A 20489-nucleotide genomic window follows, 5' to 3' on the forward strand; every position below is an offset into this window, starting at 1 on the left:
GAAACATGGAGAAAGGATTGAGGTTGTAAATTATTTCTTGGCTTAGATCTATAATCAACATTCTTAGCATCAGCAGTTAGGAAATCAAAAGACAAGTTGTTGCTGTTGTTTGTTGTTATGTGCCGTCGAGTTGTTTGCGACTCATAGCGACCCTATGCACAACAGCCCTAAACCCTGCTCTATCCTGCGCCAACCGCACTGCCTCCGACACACCCATCCCGATTACCCCAGTCACCGAATCAATCCATCTCATAGAGGGTCTTCCCCTCCTGCGCTGTCCCTCCACCCTCCCAAGCATGATGTCCCTCTCCAAGGACCCGTCCCTCCTGGCAACATGTCCAAAGTATGTCAGACGAAGCCCCAGAATCCTTGCCTCCAAGGAGTAGCCTGGTTTAACCCTCTCCAAGATGAATCTGTTTGTTTTCTTGGCAGTCCATGGTACATTCAGTACTCTTCTCCAGCACCACAGCTCAAAAGCATCAACTCTCCTGTCCTCCCTAGTCATTGTCCAACTCTCTGATGCATAACAAGCGATTACAAAGACCATGGCATGTATCAGGCGCACCTTAGTCTCCAGAGAGACACCGTTGCTCCTGAGTACTTTAGAGAGGTCCCTAACAGCAGACTTTCCCATCGTGATACACTTTTTGATTTCATGACTGCTAGTGCCAAGAGTGTTGACTGTGGAGCCGAGCAAACTGAAGCTGTGAACAATCTCAATCTCTTCGCCATCCATCCTGACGCTGCCAATTGGTCCAGTGGTAAGAATCTTTGTCTTCTTGACATTGAGCCTCAGTCCATACTGAAGGCTGCAGTCCTTGACCCTTCGCAGCAAGTGCATGAGGTCCTCCTCAGTTTCAGCAAGCAGGGTTGTGTCATCTGCATAACGCAGATTGTTAATAGATCTTCCACCAATCCTGATGCCACAATTCTCCTCATAGAGCCCAGCCTCTCGGATAATCTGCTCTGCATACATGTTGAAAAGGTATGGAGACAGGATGCATCCCTGGTGTACACCCTTCCCTATTTTGAACCATGCAGTGTTACCCTGCTCTGTTCTGACTACTGCCTCTTGGTCCAAGTATAGGTTTTGCATTAGCACAATTAAATGTTCTGGGATTCCCATTCTTCTCAGAGTCAGCCACAGTTTGTTATGATCCACATAGCACTGCAAAAATCTGCTGTCAATGATTTCTCCAGAGTGCAACAATGTCAGGCTCGAGACTAAGGTGTGCCTGATCCAAGCTATGGTCTTCTCAACTGCTTGCTATGCATCCGAGAGCCGGACAATGACTAAAGATGACAATTCTTCTTCTAAGAAGAATAGATGTCTTTGAGTTGTGGTCCTTGAGAAGAGTATTGAACATATCATGGACTGCCAAGAGAATGAAATAGTCCTGGAGAGTGAGAAACCAGTTTGCTCTTTGGAGACAAAGATTGTGAAGCTTCATCTCACATACTTTGGGCATGTTGCCAGAAGGGACCAGTCCTTTGAGAAGGACGTCATCCTTGGAAGGATAAAGGGATAGCGCAGAAGAGGAAGACTCTATATGAGACGAACTGACAGAGATGGACTGCCATGGGGTTAGGTGTGTCTGAGATGGTGAGGTTGGCTCAGAATAGGGCAAGGTTCAGAGACATTGTTCATAAGGTCACTAGAAGTGGTAGTCAACTCGATGGAATATAACAACAACAGAGTATCTGTGGTGACACTGCTTCCTGAAGGAGGCTCCTGTAGTTTACTCTTTATCCATGGTTGAACTACATGCATTGTAGCCTTGAAATTATTCAAGGTTCTCCATAATGGATCTAGAATGGCATTCTTTTCTCTGGCCATCCTCACCTTGGGGAAGGTGGAATTTGGATTTTTTTTTTTAAATTTAGGTTGTTTATTTTTCATTTCAGTGAACATCTACAGAGATTTTGGGATTCCATTCATTCATTGTTGCACCCTTCGCCCCGCACAAACCCCTCCCCCATCCCCCCCATTTGCTCCTCTCCTTGAAAAGCAAAAGAAAAACTCCCTCATTGAATTTGGATTTTAATTGGGATTTTGTTCAATCTGTGGGCCACTCTGAGGAGAAAGAACTGCTTCACAATAGTTGATTTCTCTTCATTTACTATGTTTTCTTTCTTTCTATAAAATCTTAGTTTGTTTCTGTTGAGACCTCACACATTTTCTAGATAGATTCATTTCTACATATGATTATTTTTCATTGTTTATTCTAAAAGATACCTTAATTTTAAATTTTCTGTATTTGCTGTTAAATTTTGATTCATAATAAAAGGTTCAGCTATTAATTACTCTTCTGTCTTCTCAATTAATTTTTTTTTAAATGTTGATCAGTTTTGGCCAGGTAGAGTCCAAGTAGTATAGATCTATCTTCCAATTATTCTTACAATTTCTGGGGAAGGAATTTCCTGTCTTGCTATTACACGTTCAAATCTATAGTATCTCACACTTTCTAAAAACATCTCACTCTTTTCCAAACCATCAGTGCACCCTCTCTGTGTTTAGAGCAAGTAGTAAGTTTTAGAATGTGGGGTGATTGTAGTTAGGGTCAAGGTTTACTTGAGTATATTAATTTTCATGGACTGGTAAAGAGATGGGTGGAAATGAAGGTACTGGGAACATCAATTACCATGAGGACAATGAAGGAATGAAACAAGTGGACAATCAGATAACTTCTCCCTGCATATGATTAATATTAATCTTCCATATCCTTGCTGCCTAATTGTTCTTTTATAGCTAATGCTTGAAAGGACAGGCTCACTTATATCATAGCTACATAATCATGAAGTGAAATACTTGTGGGATATGAAGACCGTTGTATATTTTTCAGCTCACTGTTAGAAGCCACTAGTTCCTGGACAAGAATTAGCTAGTTATTTCTACCAGAGCTTCAAGTTGTTTCTAGTTTGATTTTCTGCATGCAATTTTGGGGGATGCTGTTCTTTAGAAGTAGGAATGGCACGACTTTGTCTCCCTTACTTTGTACAGGTTATGAGGAGAGACCAGTCTCTGAACAAGGACATGTTTGTTGCAGTAAAAGATAAGCAAACAAGAGGAAGACCTACAATGAGAGGTGTTGTAACAGTGGCTGCAATACACCCAAACACAGCAGTAGTTGTGAGGGCGGTTTGGGACCAGGCAGTGCTTCTTTCTGTGGTCCCTTGGGTTGTGACAAGTAAGAATCAACTTGAAGGTACCTAGAAACAACAATAACAACACCCCTAAAGGAAGAACACAGCCTCATGAGAATCCGTGAACTCTGCCTCTTGCGTTCCTTTCCCAATTGCTCAGTCTTGTTGGCCTCTCTGGCAAGCCAGAGCTTGTCAACTTTACCTGTTCATTTCCAAAGAAGGGGATTCATGGAACAGAACCATTTTGCCTTTCTCTAAAGATAAACTCGCTCTCTGACTGATTCTGATCGGTGTGATGTATATGGTCCCAGGATGGCTCTCATCTTCCTTTTTTAAAAATATTTCTTCTTTTACCCAATCTTCTCACAACAGAAAAAATAAGGATTAAGGAAAGTAGGTGACAGCTTAGACCATCACGACCAATTACTTCCTTGGAACTGGATACTTCCTGGAGTTTCAGGATTAGGTAGAGTGTCCTTCGTGCTGAGCTCCCCTGAGATCCACAATCACTTGCTTTATATACCTCCTGTGCTCATGAGCCATGATTCAGAAAGTCCACTGCAGGGCTGCAGGGCTCTGCAGACTGCATCAGACATCATCAGAAACACATCTGAGTCAATTGTGGAATGACTCAAGGTTCTGAAATACTTAAACCATATGTCTCTTGAAATGAGATGAAAATAGTGTCAGTTTCCCCACTGAGAGGCTGCTATCTGAGAGAAAAGCCCAGCTGGACAATGACCCTGCCTTCCCAGCATCACCTGGTCATGGAGATGTGGGGGATGAAGCTGCCACTGCTCTTGGGCCAGGTGGCCTGGGATGGTATCACATATGGGAGGAGATATAGAAGGTAGATGCAGAAGGTGGCAGGTCAGTTCAGTGGGCCACTCTAGGCCAGAACAAAACAGATGCTACCAAATAGGAGTGTGGCCTTTGAGAGAGAGAGGAAGAGTGCATGTGCCACTCTGGGGGAGGTAGGAAAGCCCCGTGATTATCACCGAATGATGTTCTTTGGCATTCTGTCTGTGTACTCTGCAGCAAGTTTGGCTGCTAACACAAAGGCCACGCGTCTCTGGTGAATTGAATCTACCAGCCGCTCCCTGGCAGTCAGACTGACAGTCTCCTCTGGTGACAACTGACAACCGTGGACATTTGATGGAGGCTCACTATGAGATGTGACTGACTTGGTGGCTGATGCTCTGTAGGAACCGTATACTCTGAAAATTAGCCATGATTCCCCAGCATTCTGTTTGAGTGAGAAGAACCAGCATCGCAGAATAGTGCCCAGCTGACCTCTCAAGTCCCTCAAAGCTGGTTTCCCTCATTCTGAAAAGCACCCAGCGGGACACATGGAAAGATGCTTGGTTAACAGCTTGATGTGGCAAAAAAATACCTTAGTTATAAAGCCATTAGTACTAGATTCTAACTCGAGTTCTCCCGCTTAGCAGTGGCACAGAGAATACTGGGCACTTAATTGTTTTGAGCCTCACTTCCATGATCCTAAAATGGGATATGAATGTTTTAGAGTGTTTTAGGATTACACAGAACGATGTTTACACAGCACATGGTATGCTATCACAAAATCTTAGCTGAATATGAATTTGAAGAAGGAGGGGGTATGCTTGTCAGTTAATATCAGTTCAATACTCAAGAATCACTCCCCCATCTCCTGCCAGCAATGTATCCTGGGACAAGTACATTGTGAATGAAAACAGAAAGCAGGGCTGGTGACTCCAGCTAATCTGTGCTAAAGCTAGGTAAGCTAGTGAAAGGGGGAAAGAGAGGGTCTGAAAGCTAAAGATTTTTTCTCAAGCTACTGTAAATACACAGTTCTAGAGCAAAGGTTTTCCTTCTCATAATTTTCCAAGTGTTGTAGCAGCCATGGGAGACATTGCGTTCTGGTAAACCCTTCTTCTGAAACAACTTTTCAGGCTCTTCATCCTAGGTCCGTGGATACCAGTAGTCCTGCCTAGTCTTTGCAGCCAAGAGACAGAAAGTACTGACCACACTAGCTTGCTGTTCCTTTATCTAGGACTACACGGGTGGGTGGGAGAGCTCTCTGGTGGCTGTGCTTAAGGCATTTTCCTGCTAACCTAAAGAGTGACAGTTTGAAACCACCAGCTGCTCTGTGGTAGGAAAAAGCTGAGGCAGTCTGCTTCTGTGAAGATTCACAGCCTTGGAAACCCTACGGACAGTGCTACTCTATCCCACAAGATCACTATGAGTTGGAATTGACTTGAAATCAGTGAGTTAGGGATGGATATAGGGCTGGTTAGGGAGGGCACAGATAATCCAAATGGATAAGCAATCCAGCCTTCCTAGACCGGACTCATTCAGCCAATGATTCTGATTTTCTATCCCAATTTCCGCGCCCCCCCCCAAAAAAAAAAACTGCTTCAAAGAATAAAATAGAGAAAATTTCAAGTAACTGCTCTTCCTGTCCTGGAGGGTACAAGGGAATATGAATGCAGCTTCTGAATCCATGAAACAAGCAAATTCATCAGCAACTGAACTTTTTGCAAGCAGTTAGTGGTTATGTGGTTGATGGGGGATGGGGGAATGGCACTACGGGTGCCTGGTAGACCTGAGGAGTTGAGCCTGGGGAGGTTTGATTTTTCAGTACGGGGGAGTAGTTCCTTCTAGATTGTGCACTAGGGGTTGGGGAAGAAATAGGGGGGCAAATGGGAGGATGTGGACCATCCTGTGACTCTGCTAGAAGGAGAAGCTCACCTCAGGGAGGAATTGTCCTCCTGTGTGTTCTTACTAGATACGGTCCAGACCATGAACTGGGGATCAGATTCAAGGAACTGGTCTTATTCAACAACTTTTGGCAGGCTGAGCTTCTTTCACAGACTCTCTTTCCCCTTCATTCTCTTTTCTTTCATACTTTCCTTTCTGCCTCCCTTTCTTCTCTAGCACTTTCAACCTCAGAGGCTTACCTTGGGTTTGAAGGCAATGAGCTTCAGGATCATCTCCACAGTGAAGAGGCCGGTGAAGAGCATGTTGAGGATGTTCATAGCGATTTTGAACAGGCAGCTCTGACCGTAGTGCTGAGGGCAGGGGCAGACACACAGTGGAGAAGAGAGAAAACATGAACATGAGTGATACCCCCACTCCTTCCTACTCTCTGCTGCTGGCCCAGCCTCCTCAGAGACCCCCCATCTAAAGCAGAGCTCTTCCTCCTAATGAAACCCTGGCAGGGCCTTTATCTTTCAAGTTGTCTCAAGATCATATGGGTTCTTTCCTTCTCTGCCATCTCTGAAAATGAAGGTATGACAGAGTTCCGTGTTCCTTCTTTGACTGGTTGGAACAGCTTTATGGAGACTTCCTCTTGGCACTCAAGAGAGCTTTAGCAGAAGTTGGCCTCCCTGAATGAAGACAGTCTGATACAGAATCAGTCTTCACCTTCTATGTCTTACTGACAATAATGTACACTTCAATCTTGCCCTCTCTCTTGCCCTCTCTCTTCTCCATTCCTTCCTTTCTCTGTTTTATTATCCTACAGTTACTTTCAAAGGTCCCAGAGAAGAGCATATCCTTGAGAAGGGATACTTGTCTGTTTCCAGCATCCCTTCTGGGGATCCCTTCTGTTCTTTCTGTACCCCCTTGGCTTCCAAGGACAGGACAAACTGAAGATCATACAACCCTTTTGCACTTCCTATCTTCTCACAGCATTTTCTCCATGGACCAGGGCTTTCCGCTGAACTGACCTGCATGGCCAAGCAGATGGTGTTGAGTAGGATGAGGACGAACATCAGGTACTCAAAGTAGGTGGAGTTCACCACATACCACACTTTGTACTGGTGCTGGTTCTTAGGGATATACCTCCGGAGCGGCCGGGCCTTGAGGGCATATTCTACACACTGTCGCTGCAGAGAGCCAGCAGAGGGGTGGGCAGGAAGAGAGGGCGGTTAGTTACTTAGATGATGTTGGGGTGGATGGCAGAGAACAGTAGGAGGTAGATTAAATGACACACCCTGGCAACAGGAGTCGCGGGAAATTAGAGAAATAATCTACGGCTCTAGCTCACTGAAAATTTGAGATATTGTTTAGAAAGTGATGTTATTTCCACATTATTTCCTTAATCAAGGAGAGAATCCATTCTAGGTCAGTACTGTAGGCATGGTTTACATGGTTATCTTTTTCCCCAACCCGCTCTGGTGGCCTACTGGTAAGACTCTATGCTGCAATCCCAAAGGCACATGGTTCAAATCTGCCAGCTGCTCCATGGGAGAAGGATGGACAATCTCCTCTTGTGAGATTAACAGCCTCTGAAAACCCACTGGGGGGGTCAGCTATGGGTGGGTTCCAACTCAACGGTATACAACAACAACAACAACAACGCCTGGCACAGTGCTTAGCACTTAGATAACATTTGATAAATACGTCCTGATGGACTTATAGTTGGTTTTCTCCTTGGTTTTATCCAATCTGTGTCTTTGCGACGCTTAATTTTTCCCCCTGTCCTAAATCAATACACAGGAGGAAAGGAATGGCCTTCCAATCCTTGGCTCCCTTAGCAGAAGACACACTCTGTATTAGGGCAGATCTTAAGGCTAACCAGATTTTTGGGATTCTAGCACAGATCCAGCTAAATTTCTTGGCACCAAATCAGGAACCTGGGAGTCACTCCAGTTGCCGGTTACCCTCAGCCACCACATTCAATCTCAGCCTTAGCAATTTTACCTCCTTCCACTCTTTCCTATCTCTAAATACCACCGACCTGATTCAGAGTCTAGTCATCTCGCACGCACACTTTTGTTGAAACTCCTATTTCCTGTTTTACTTTCAGTAAAAGTCCCCATAGCAGTCAGACTTATGAGTCTTCACCTAAGAGGCTGACATTAAAACTTGTGAAAGGCTCAGCCAGCCTAGATGGGTGGAGCTGAGCACTGTGTGCTGCTGCTTCTCACTAGCAGCACAGTGCTCAAGGTAGGGATACGTGTCCCCATGAAGCCTTTGCATTGGGAACTTAGCTGGGCTCAGGGACCATACCCTACCTCCTACCTTGATAGCTTCATTCCTCACTGATGAAGCTCCTAGCTCTTTCTCTGTAAAGCTCAGATTTCAGAGCCTAACAGAATATTATTGGATTGCCTCTACTGAAATCTTACTCCTGGCTGTGTGTTTGTCTAAACGTACTTTTGTGCCCTAGGCCAAAAGCTCTTATTTTCCTTTGTGTCTGGTGTGTAATCTCTTTGTCAATTGGGCCAACACACCTGTGCCTTCTAGAGAGGGCATAAGGTTTTTCACATCAGCAGATATTTAACCAGGATTTGCTGGAAAACTGCATTTCCAGTGGTTTGCATTTGTCTTGCACAGGTTACTCAAGAAGACAGAAAGCTCTGCGTGTTGAGTGGGTGATGAGCTCAGTACCCTTACCGACCTCCCCCCAGGGTGGGCTGCAGCGCTGACTACCACCATTCTTTATGTGGACCCGGCTTCCCTCCTCAACTCCTGCTTCCATCCTTCCTAGGAAGCTACCTGGTTCTTGTCCAGCTCACAGTTCTTGTACTCTTGCTCCCCCTGCTCCTGGAAAGTGACGATGACGAAACCCACGAAGATGTTCATCATGAAGAAGGCGATGATGATGATGTAGATGATGAAGAAGATGGAGATCTCCACGCGGTAGTTGTAGATGGGGCCCTTGTCTTCCGTATGGGAGTCGATGGAGCGGTACAGCAGCCTGCAGGAGGAGACAGACCCCACGGGGGGAGCAGGAGAAGCAGTGTCACCTCTGTGGAATGATGGCACTGCAGGGGTCCTGGAGACCCATAAGTCTAGGAGTCAGACGATCTGGGTGCAAGTCTCAGCTCCATTACTTACTGGCCACGTGAGCTAATCATTTAACCTCTGTAATTCTTCATTGAGAAAATGGAGACAGTAATTCTTGACTTTTCTATGTTTCAGGATATAAAATCTAGGAAGACGTTTTAAGCCCTCAAGAACTAGCGAAACTTCATATGGGCCATGGACATTGATTTAAAATATTGATAAACATAGAAATAGCATTACAAACTGGCTTGAACTCAGAGGAGGTTAGAGTGTGCATAAAATAGGTCTGAGAGTGAACAGAGATTTAGAGAAAAGACTTTGATGATCCATGCTTATTCAGATCATCAACAGTTATCTGGTTTTTAACTGAGGGAGCTTACACATGTGTGCTGCTTATTTAAGCACGAGTAATGTGCCCATCAATCTTGTTCTTCTTCTCAAGAGAAGGTTAGTTTCTCCACCTCATTTCTAACTCTTCCCAGTACTCAGTTACTCTGTGGGTGCCATCTGTATCTCACCACATAATAAAGATGATGCTCATCTAAGATCTACTCGCTGCTGTTGATACAGAAAGATCTTGTTTTCTGAATTTTCAGATTATAATTTCCCTGGAAACAAATACTGGGAATGAAAGTGGAAAGCAGGTGTCTGAACAAAAACATAATGAGCCCCTAATGGGCAAGCTGCCTGCTGTAGGCGATGCAGACCAGCTTGGTTTTTAGGTGTCAAAGCATTGCCTCTGTAGAGGACCTTAGATCCAGGCATCCTTTCTTTCCTTGTCACTGCAAATAGAGACAATGGAATAGAGACACCTCAGCCATAGCTGTCTACACTGAGTTTGTAATGGGAGTAGCACTCTTGGATCCTCTGGTGGTCAAAGGGTCACACCTGCTGAAATGTTCCTAAAGTCTGTTCCCGGATGCTGCATGGATAATGACAGAGACCCTTAGTATCATGGTCCATATTGAGGATGGGAAAGAAAGCAAAAAAGAGGTACAGCCTTGCTTGGAGTTTCGAAAAGGTTGAATTATCCTAGAAAAAGAAGTTTCCCTAGTGACTGTGAGCTACACAGGTTCTAGAAAGCCATTCTCACTGCCTGGGGGTGGAGTGGGGAGCGAAGGGCACTGACAGAACTTGGGAAGTGGGTGAGAGGTCAAGGACTCGGCCCTCTGATCAAGCTGGACGAGGCCTTGGTTTGCATACTTACTCTGGCCAGCCCTCAAAAGTGGAGACGGTGAAGAGGGCCATCATGGCCGCCAGAACATTGTCAAAGTCAAACTTGCTGTTCTCCCAGCTGCGGGGCTGGATGATGGGATGGTCAACCTCCCCGTCTTTGTATGTGATGTAGTTTCCCCTGAGAGAGGAGAGAAAAATGGTAATTCTGGGGTCTTCTGTTTCCCTTTACCCGATCCCACAGTGACTTCTTATTGGTGAGATGTGACTAGCTAGGTTTAATCTCACAGTGCTAAGTAAATAAAGAGCTTCACAGGTGGAACTTCAGGAATAGATGATAGGATTATGTCGTGCCAAAGGGAACAGATTGCATATGGGTAAAAGTCCAGCTGCCACTGCTGTTTGAGAGAGAATGGGCAGTCCCTGTTTTCATGGCAGCCTTGGCTCTGGCTGTCCTCTGGCCGGTACTCACTTGCATTCTGCCTCAGTCTGCTTGGAGCTATCGGAACAGGTATACAGCTTTCCCTGGAAGACAAAATGACAAATTGATTGGAGCTGTTCATTAATCAATAAAAAGCAAAACAAACAAATAATTAGTGAGTATCTATATAGCCCAGGCTTGTGCTTGGGACTTTGAACAGCTTAAAGAGTATAGACTGTCCCTGGGAAGACTCACATATATAAAGATCTAATGAATGAAGGCACTCAATGCTCTAAGGACCATTTGGATTAAAAATAAAGGGAGTGGTATTTCTTATGTGTCTGTTGGCCATTCAAATATCTTCCTCTGTGAAAATTCTTTCCATGTCTTTTGCCCATTTTGTAATTTGTAGTCTTTTACTTGTATCTGTAAACCTTTGTTATGAGACTCTTGTCTGAGATGGTATTACCAACTGTTTGTTCCCAGTCAGTAGGTTTTCTTTATATCGTGTTGGCAAATGTTTTTGGTGTGCACAGGAATTTAATCTTTAGAACGTCCCATTCAATAACTTTATCCTCTTCAGATTGGGCATTTTTGGCTATATTTAGCAGTCTCTTTATACTACAGACTAGGCCATCTAAGTCTGATCCCAGTTGAACTTTACGGTTTTGGGCTTTACTCTTTAGTTGATTTTTGGTATAGTATGAGATACAGATCCTGTTTCAGCTTTCTGCAGTTTTGCCAGCACCATTTGTTGAAGAGGTTGTCATTTCTCCATTTGATAGGTTTTATTTCCTTGTTGATTATCAGTTGACCACAGATAGCTCAGTCTATTTCTGGGTTCTCAGTTCTGTTCCATTTGGCATCTCTTGCCTCTCCAAATAAACCTTACAATTTCCCTTGAAAAATGAATTTGGTATTTGTATTGGGATTGAGGGTTAACGACTGCAGCCTCCAATATGGATTGAAGCTCAATATCAAGAAGACAAAGATTCTCACCACTGGACCAATTGGCAGCATCAGGATGGATGGTGAAGAGATTGAGATTGTTCACAGCTTCAGTTTGCTTGGCTCCACAGTCAACACTCTTGGCACCAGTAGCCAGGAAATTAAAAGATGTACTTCCATGAGAAAGTCTGCTGTTAGGGACCTTTCCAAAGTACTGAAGAGTAATGGTATCTTTCTGGAGACTAAGGTGCACCTAATACAGGCCATGGTCTTTGCAATCACTTGTTATGCATCAGAGAGCTGGACAATGACTAAGGAGGATAGAAGGAGAATTGATGCCTTTGAGCTGTGGTGCTGGAGAAGAGTATTGAATGTACCATGGACTGCTAGGAAAACAAACAGATTCATCCTGGGAAGGGTCAAACTGGGCGGCTCCCTGGAGGCAAGGATTCTGAGGCTCTATCTAACATACTTTGGACGTGTTTGTAAGGAGGGACTGGTCCTTGGAGAGGGGCATCATGCTTGGTAGGGTGGAGGGACAGTGCAGGAGGGGAAGGCCCTCTATGAGGTGGATGGATTCAGTGACTGGGGCAATTGGGATGGGAGTATCAGAGATGGTGCGATTGGCACAGGACAGAGCGGAGTTTAGGGCTGTTGTACATTGGGTGGCTATGAGTCATAAGCGACTCAACAGCACATAACAACAAACAACAACAACTTTGGGATTGAGTTGAACATGTAGATTGCTTTTGGTAGGACTGTCATTGCCACAAAATTGAGTCTTCTTATCCATGAATAGGGCACATTTCCCCATTTCTTTAGGTCCTTTATTGTGCCTTGCAGAAAAGTTCTGTAGTTTTCTTTGTATAGGTCTTTTGTATCTATAGTTAGGTTTACTTTCAAGTATCTCAATTTATGGTTGGCTATCAAAATCACTAGCAATAAAAGAGATGCAAATCAAAACCACAATGAGATACTATCTCACTCCAGTAACAGTGGCAAAGTTTAAGAGGGTAGCAAGTAATAAATGTGGGAGAGGATGTGGCAGGATAGAAACTTTTATACATTGTTGATGGAATTGTAAAATGGTACCACTCTGGAAGGCAGTTTGGCGTTTCTCAAAAAACCTGAACATAGAAATTCCTTATGACGCAGCTATTTCAAGGCTTGGAATATACCCCAAGAAAATGAGAATTGAGGTACAGAGACATGTACACTAGTGTTCAGAGCAACATTATTCACTATCACAAGAACATGGAAACAGCCCAGATGTCAAATCACAATCAAACAGATTGAGACATTATGGTACATTCACAGGATGGAATACTATGCAGCAGCACACAGGAGCAATGATTTTTGTAAATCACTACCTAACTTGCGAAGGACTAAAGAGCATTATGCTGAATGAATTAACTCAGTCCCCTAAGGGAAAATGCTATTTAAAGCCATTATGGTAGAGCGAGTATGAGGATCCAACGCAGGAGGAGGGTGGAGGCAGAGGGGTGAGGATAGGCATCATCATAGGATGGGTGGGTGGGGTGAAGAAGATGGGAAAGATCCAGTGTGAAAAACAGTGTATTCAAATTTTGTAAACAAACCACTATAAAACAAAAGAAAATAAATGGATTGGGGGAATGCCAAGTCAGAGAAGCTGGGATCTGGACAAAGGTCTCCAGAGGAAGATACAGGAGGAGTTGGCTTGGGGGGATGAACTACATGAGAGGGAGGAAGACTGTGGAAGGTTACATGGAGAGGGTGAGGTAAGAAAACAGCAGATAAGGCACAAAAGAGTAGAAATCAAGGACGATGGTGGGAGCAATATAGCTGAGGGCCTTGTCAGGAAGCAGAGGGAGATAACCTGCCCGATGCAGGGTCCTGAAAGCTAGTTGGAAAAGGGTGGACTTGATACTATTGGTTACAGAGAACTGCTGTAAAATTTAAGCAGGAGGCTGAGTCGAGGTTTCAGAGCATGGAAGTCTCCCTCTTTATCTTATTGGAAGCTAGCGCAGGGTCCATAGGGGCAGAGCGAACTGAGAAGGGGCAGTGTCTTTGGTCTGGTGGGGAAGTGTTTTCCTCCCTTTTATCCATAAGAACCTGAGTATAGGATGGAGACTGTGCTTTTCCCACCTATCTCCACGTCCTTTCTGTTACAAGATTTAGTTATTTTCCTGAAACAGATATACTGAAGTCTTAACATTTGCACTAATGAATGTGACCTGTTGAGAAAACAAAAGGTTTTCCCTTACAGATTAATTTATCAGTTAAATTAATGAAATCACCACAGTGGGGTGGATCCCTAACCCTAACTTTTTAAAAAAAAGGCACGCGAAGGGAGCTCTGGTGGCCTAGTGGCAAGAAGTTGTACTGAAATCTCAGAGGTAAGTGGTTCAAATCCACCAGATGCTCTGCTGGAGAAGGAGGGACAATCTCCTCCTGTATCTGTCAAATCCAATTTGATGGTACACACACAAAAAATAATAGAATAAAATTTTAAAAAGGCATGTTATTGAAGAGAAAGTCAGACATAGAAATAAAGATACACACAAGGGGCCTCTCTGTATTTCCTTTCAAGGAGAGAGTTCTATCCCTTTGGAATGTAACTTTCTAATAAATCTATCTTTACTTTTCATCAAAAACAAAGATACACACAAGAAAAGACAGACGTCATGTAATGACAGAGGCTGATACATATGTAAGTAGCAGAGGAATGCTAAGGCTCACCAGCAGCCTTCACAGACGAGGGGGGAGGCATGCTTGTTCCTCTCTCAACCCTCCATGAAGGCACTGAAATCACTGACACCCTGATTTGGACTTCTAGCCTTCAGACAATAAGTGGCTGTCCTATAAAGCTCCTCACTTTGTGGTGGTTTTGTTATGGCAATCCTGGGAAACCAAGAATGTTGATGGGATGGAAGGGGAAGGAGGCAGGTCCACCAATCACAGAAAAGACTTTACCTTGAAGAGCTGGACTCCGATGCAGGCGAACATGAACTGCAGCAGCGTGGTGACAATCACAATGTTCCCAATGGTCCGGATGGCAACAAACACACACTGAACCACGTGCTGCAGAGGGAAGAGGGCCCGGGACGGGGACCTGGCTTCAGGAGGTGCCTGCAGCCTCGGCTTCATCTAGCCAAGCCACGAGTCTCTCAGAGGTAGCACCTCCTTTGTTACATACAAGTGGAGGAAATCAGGCTCATAACAAAAATAAAAGCTTTTCCAGAGTTACATGCTGAGTGAAGGATGGGAGTCAATGGAATTTAAACTTCCTCACTGTAAGCCAGGTAACTACAGGAATAAAGAGCCCATTAGGGATAGAGGAAAAGTTCCTTTGTTTATATTAGTGGGGCACCAGGTTTATGTAATTGTCTCCCCTTTACAAAATATTTCCTACAGGTCAATATTCTAAATGACTGCGGCCTCTGTCCTTATTCTGTTTAGCATGGAATGCAGACTGACGTGAAGTCAGAGATGTAGGGAGGCAGAGTCCAGGTTCCAACATGGCAACCTGCCCACTGTTGCCTCCTTCCAGCTGCCTTCCTCACTTCTGCAAAGTTCCCATCAAGCAGCTGACGGGTTGGTTGAGACTTGCTGGCTCTGCGGGTGGCTTCCTGCCCAGGCCCACCTGTCTCTCACCTTTAGCCCTTTGGCCCTGTTGATGGCCCTCAAGGGCCTGAGTACTCGCAGAACTCGCAAGATCTTCACAACGTTGATTGCGCTGGACCTGAGAGAGAGAGAAGGTTGTAAGCTACTACAGCATTTTGTGGAGCAGGAAGGAGTGGGTTATTCCAAGGCAACCTTGAGGAACTGTCAAGTCTGGTCAGTGTCGGTTCATCCTGGAACAACCCTCTACCCCGACCCCTTACCCCCAGCTATGAAAGAACCCTAAACGTGCCTATGACCACGGGACTTGGCCGTTGGTGAGTAAATAACATTAGAAACATTTTTTTAATTTATTATGATGCCTGGTGAAAGCATCATTGAATTTAAAGAATAATAAGCTAATGGGTTTTGTGGCTGGCAGGGGCTGAGTGCTGGGGGTAGGGAGGACATGAGTTATGAAGAATTCTTCATGAGTTATTAGCAACCTAACTAGCTACTCAGGGGTTATCTATGGTGTCAAGGAGATTTAGAGCAAGATAAACGTGAATTCAAACGTCAGCTTTGCCATTTCCCAGTCTAATTGCCAAAGACAAATGTCTTAACTTTTCTGAACCTTGATTTCTTCATAGGAAGCTCTAGTGGCCTAGTGGGTAAGAAGTTGTGCTGCCAACCCAAAAGGGAGACGGTTTAAATCCAACAGCTTCTCCTTGGGAGAAAGATGGCCAATCTCCTGTGTGATTTACCACCTCTGAAAACCTACTGGAGGGTCAGTGCTGAAACTATTGATGGCATATAACAACAACAACAACAACAACAATTTTTTTTCATCTGTAAAATGGAGCAGTCATCACCTCACGAAATTATTGTAAAGATTAAATAATAAAGGAGCTTTAACTAGCAATATGCTTGGCACACATTACAAACTCAATTCATTGGTCGCTGTTGCTGTGTGTTGACAAGTTGGAACCAACTTAGAGTTGTCTCTTCAGGGGTTTTTCAGAGGCTATACATTGCATGGGAAGAGATGACCAATCTTACTCACACAGAGCAGCTGGTGGTTTTGAACTGCCAGCCTTTGGCTTGGTAGTTTAACTTCTTACCAGTAGGCCACCAGAGCTCTTTCAATAAATGTTAGCTCTCATTACTATGAAGTCTCTGAGTGGTACAAATAGTTTACACATCCAGCTGTTAACTAGAAGTTTGGAATTTTCAGTCTACCTAGAAGCACATGGGAAGAAAAATCTGATGACTACTTTCTAAAAACCACCTACTGGAAGCAAACCTGGTGGAGGAATGGTCCCTACTTAGCAGGTTCCACACAGCTGGGAAGCCAGGGCCAAGCAAGAACTTCTGGGAGCTTTAGACCCTTGCAACTCCCTATTGGGAAGGAGGCACTAGGGGGCAGGCCACACACAGCCAGCCTCAGCAAGATGCTGGGATCGGTCTGGAATTATCTGTTCACCTTTGGGCAAGTACATATTAACACCACCAAGTTGGTAAGCAACTCTGAAGTTTATCCCATCATCTCTGCCATTATCTCTGATTGAGATACCCTCTCAAGAATATGGAGAGCCTCATGCCCACTTTGGGACCTAAAAGAAAAAGTGCATGGCACGTCGGCAAGTGCTGATTTTATTCTTCACGTGGTCAGACTGATGTGCTCAAGAGGGAGCTGGCAGAAAGATCTGATTTCTCTGGTCCATGGCTCTTTTATTCCAAAGGATTCAAAGAGCACTCGTATCTATCATCTTTTCCCAGAGGATCTCAGAGAGGGAGGCAGTTTGCATTGAATCACAATTGGAAGAGATTTAAAGGTCAGACAGGGAAAGCACAGACTAAAGAGTGGAGATTCTTGGTTCAAGGATGAATAGTGATTTACCGGTGGTGTTGGGATTAGAATCTCACCCCATAGGCTCCCAGGCAGAAGGTTCTGGGTAATATGATTGATGACTACAGAAAAAAAATCTCAGTCCTAAATTCTTATTGCCACCCACCTAAACCCACTATAAAATCACTTACGGAAAGAAGAGTCACGCTCCCTAGAATCCATGCCTTTCTCTGTTATTGGTATGGCCTTGAGCAGGTCTTAGAGTACTCTCAGTCTCTGTTTTCTCTTCTATAAAATGGTGATAACAACACGTGTCTTCCCTACTTCACATAATTTTTTGCAAGGATCATATAAGAATGTGCCTGCACAGTGTTTTGGAAGTTTAAGTGCAGGACTATTGTTTTCTGTTACTGGTACTTGGTAGCTACTAGTAATAGAATTCATTTAAACTCCAGAAAGATTTGCAACCTTGGCTGTTCGGTGGTATTACCTGGAGAGCTTTTAAAAATTCTAAAGTCCAGGTTGAACTCCAGACCAATTAAATAAAAATGTCTAGGGTTGGGATCTAGGCAAATGTGTTTATTTTATTTTTTTAAATTATTATTTTGTGTGCGTGTACTGTCAAATCAGATCTGACTGGTACAGGAGGAGATTGCTCCTCCTTCTCCGGCAGAGCATCTGGTGGTTTCGAACCGTGTACCTCTGGGATTGCAGTGCAGCTTCTTGTCACTAGGCCACCAGAGCTCCCCGCAAATGTCTTTTTAAAAATTGATCTGGGTGATTCCACTGTGCAAGTCAATCCTATAAGGAACTAGTAGTGTTTGCCAGCTTTCTCTCACTCTTGGGTGCGTTCTCCCTTCCTCTTCTGGCCCCATCTCCAACACAAGCACTCATGTGCACACACACAAACACACACCAACATGGAAAACACCAGGTGGCTTGACTGGGGAGAAAGGTGAGAGCAAGGGAGGATGGACCAGGAGATCAGGATGGATCATGGCAATGGCCATGAACACTAGTCCAAGGTCATATGGTGAAGAAGTAGGATGGCAGCTCAGGTAATTCTCTTTGTAACTGGTGTGGTCCTGCTGGTAATAGCAAAACCCACTGCATCAACATACATCTAAGGACATGGTATTGAGGACATGGGTGGGGATTAAAGTTGCCATGTTTACAACTTCAGGGACCATTCACATCACATTGAGGTGACTCTCTGCAGGAAGGCCCCAAGACCTTAAGTTTCTTCTTTTGATGCATATTCCTAGTGGCATGATCCCACTTTAGGCGCGGGAAGATCCTACTCACTGAATGCCAAAGGAGATGAGGGAAACGCTGACCACCAGCAGGTCCAAGATGTTGAAGTAGTTCCGGCAGAAAGAGCCCTTGTGGAGGAAAGCCCCATAAGCAGTCATCTGCAAGGAGGCACAGAGGAACGCAAATGTGACCGGCCTGAGACTAAACCCCAGAGGAACCCCACCCCTACTGTGCCCTCACCTCCCACAGCACCCCCTGGGCAGGGCCCAAGAACTTCTCCTGCAGACAGTATAAGGGTAGTGAGGTGACAGGGAACAGGGGGATAGGGACAGTACTGAATAAAGATATATGATGCTGAGGGAAGAATTCTTCAAGTGTTTGTGCAGCCACCAAAGAAACCACCAGATTGAGATGTACAAGTGGCTCCTTCCAGACCACCCCTGACACTTCAGTCTTTTATTCAAAATCCTTTGAACTGGGTTCCACTCTCCCTCTCGGAATTTTCACTGTTCTCATCAAAGCTCCTCAGCTCCAGCTTTGAGGGGCTGTGATTGGTGATGTTCATTCTGGGTTCTCCCTTTGAACAAACTCTTCAACTTTGGCTCCAAATTATTTATCCTCTCAGCCAGCTTCAGATACTAGTTAACTGGGGGGACAATGGAGCATGTACCATAGGAAACTACTTTGCCCAGGAATTTCTTAGTTTTAAAAAGCATTGAGAATTCTAGGAGACCAGAAATCCTTACCCTAGGGAAACAGAAAAGGTTGGCTGGTCACTCTACTCCCTAGTGAAATGTTCCATCCATAACTCTGATAACTAGTCTCACTGGAGAGTTTTGAGGAACTCAGACCCACCTCATGCTGTCAGAGGGGGTGATCACAAAATGACCGCAGGATCTATGCAGTTGGGCAGAGCAGCTGTAGGAAGAGGGGATGTCAAGGTAGTGGTGCTGCTACGTTTGGTGTTTCCTAGCCCAGTAACTTGTCAACATCACTAGGGTTGTGGTCACTTGTCACTCGGTCGAGTAACTTGCATCCCCTTCCCCATTTCCTCGACCTGCCACTGTGCAGAGATAAGGGTCTCCACCCTGGTCTGTGGGAGAAAGGAGGATTGGGGGAGCTGCAGGGGCAGAGCTGAGAGGGGCCAGGTCACGTGGTAGGGATATGTAACCTGTTGGTGTTGATGAGGCGGGACAGAGCAGATGCGCCAAGGAGTGTGAGTGTGTATGTGTGTGTGTGTGTGACCATGAGTTCTATACACTGTGTGAAATCACCCTCTCTGTACCACCACTGACTGGCATTCCTCCACCTTCTGACTGGAAATAGTACCTACGACCCATGAAAACAACCTGAACTCAATTCTATTCATGTAAGCTGGGGTAAGATACTTTACTTCTCTATGCCTCATTTTCCTCATCTGAAAAAATAGAGATAATATGATCTACTGCAGAGGGTTGTAAACAAATAACTGCCTTTTAGTGTTGGATGAGACCAATGAACTAGGAGCCAGTGAACTTGTATTGAATTTGAACTTCTTATTCTTCCTGATGGTGACTGGATTTCCTTATTTAAAGAATAGGAATATATATATATATATATAGTTTAAGTATCAATTAAATGTAAAATACTTTGAACATTATTCTGGAGTTAGTAAATTCCATAAGGAATTTCATTAGGAAGCTATCATCATAGGGAATTCAGATAACTTGGATTGGAACACTGGGTTCTTCCTGTGTTAGGGAAGAGTTCTCACCTATAAAATGGGGATACCATTCCCTGTGAGGTTTATGTAGAAAAAACAATGTGAAAGCCTTTGAAAACAAAAAAAGGGGACATATAGATGCTGACTATTCTTCCGGGACTTGGCCATTATTTCCTCTCTCAGAGCTCAGTATAAAGCCGTGCACTGTAGGCAATCAACAAACAGCCTGTTCAATTTTGCTGACTTGAATGAAAGACCAGTGGATTTCCAGGTTAAGGGCAGAAAAGGCCGTGGGTCATGAAGCGTCAGCCGGAGGGAAACATTTGGAGCTGATGGCTGAGAGGCTGGGAGAAGCTCCCTGGTCATCTGGGGTCCAGTTTATCTCTCTGGAATCAGAGCATGCCCAGGGCAGTGCGTCCGCCAAGTATTCAAAAGCAACACAGGGGAAATTGGCAAAAATAGCTCTTGCAACCTAATTCTTTCCATTTATCTCTTGCAGCAGGGGGCCGCAGGGGACTCAGGCACCTGTGTTCTGCAATAGTTTTCAGAAGTAGGTAGATTATATAAAAGGTTGCAGGGGAATACACTTTGAGATCTCTCCCGAAGGCCTGCCATCTGGAGGGGCTTGCCGCCCTGTCTCT

The 20489-nt window shown here is 44.6% G+C and overlaps 1 protein-coding gene across 1 annotated transcript in view; it reads right to left on the bottom strand.

Annotated features, from left to right (window-relative positions):
- CACNA1C (calcium channel, voltage-dependent, L type, alpha 1C subunit) overlaps window positions 1-20489 on the bottom strand; it is an 847113-nt gene that overhangs the window by 135229 nt on the left and 691395 nt on the right. Inside the window, exons 23-30 of the mRNA XM_006891374.1 lie at window positions 18198-18304; window positions 15098-15185; window positions 14417-14524; window positions 10565-10617; window positions 10127-10273; window positions 8629-8830; window positions 6855-7013; window positions 6084-6194 (exon numbers count right to left, since the gene is read on the bottom strand). Of these exons, the coding sequence (XP_006891436.1) occupies window positions 6084-6194; window positions 6855-7013; window positions 8629-8830; window positions 10127-10273; window positions 10565-10617; window positions 14417-14524; window positions 15098-15185; window positions 18198-18304 (975 nt within the window). The remainder of the gene's footprint in view (window positions 1-6083; window positions 6195-6854; window positions 7014-8628; window positions 8831-10126; window positions 10274-10564; window positions 10618-14416; window positions 14525-15097; window positions 15186-18197; window positions 18305-20489) is intronic.

The sequence above is a fragment of the Elephantulus edwardii genome, unplaced genomic scaffold (genome assembly GCF_000299155.1).
Source record: "Elephantulus edwardii isolate Elephantulus edwardi_28Jun2011 unplaced genomic scaffold, EleEdw1.0 scaffold00096, whole genome shotgun sequence".
NCBI classification, from domain to species: Eukaryota; Metazoa; Chordata; class Mammalia; order Macroscelidea; family Macroscelididae; genus Elephantulus; species Elephantulus edwardii.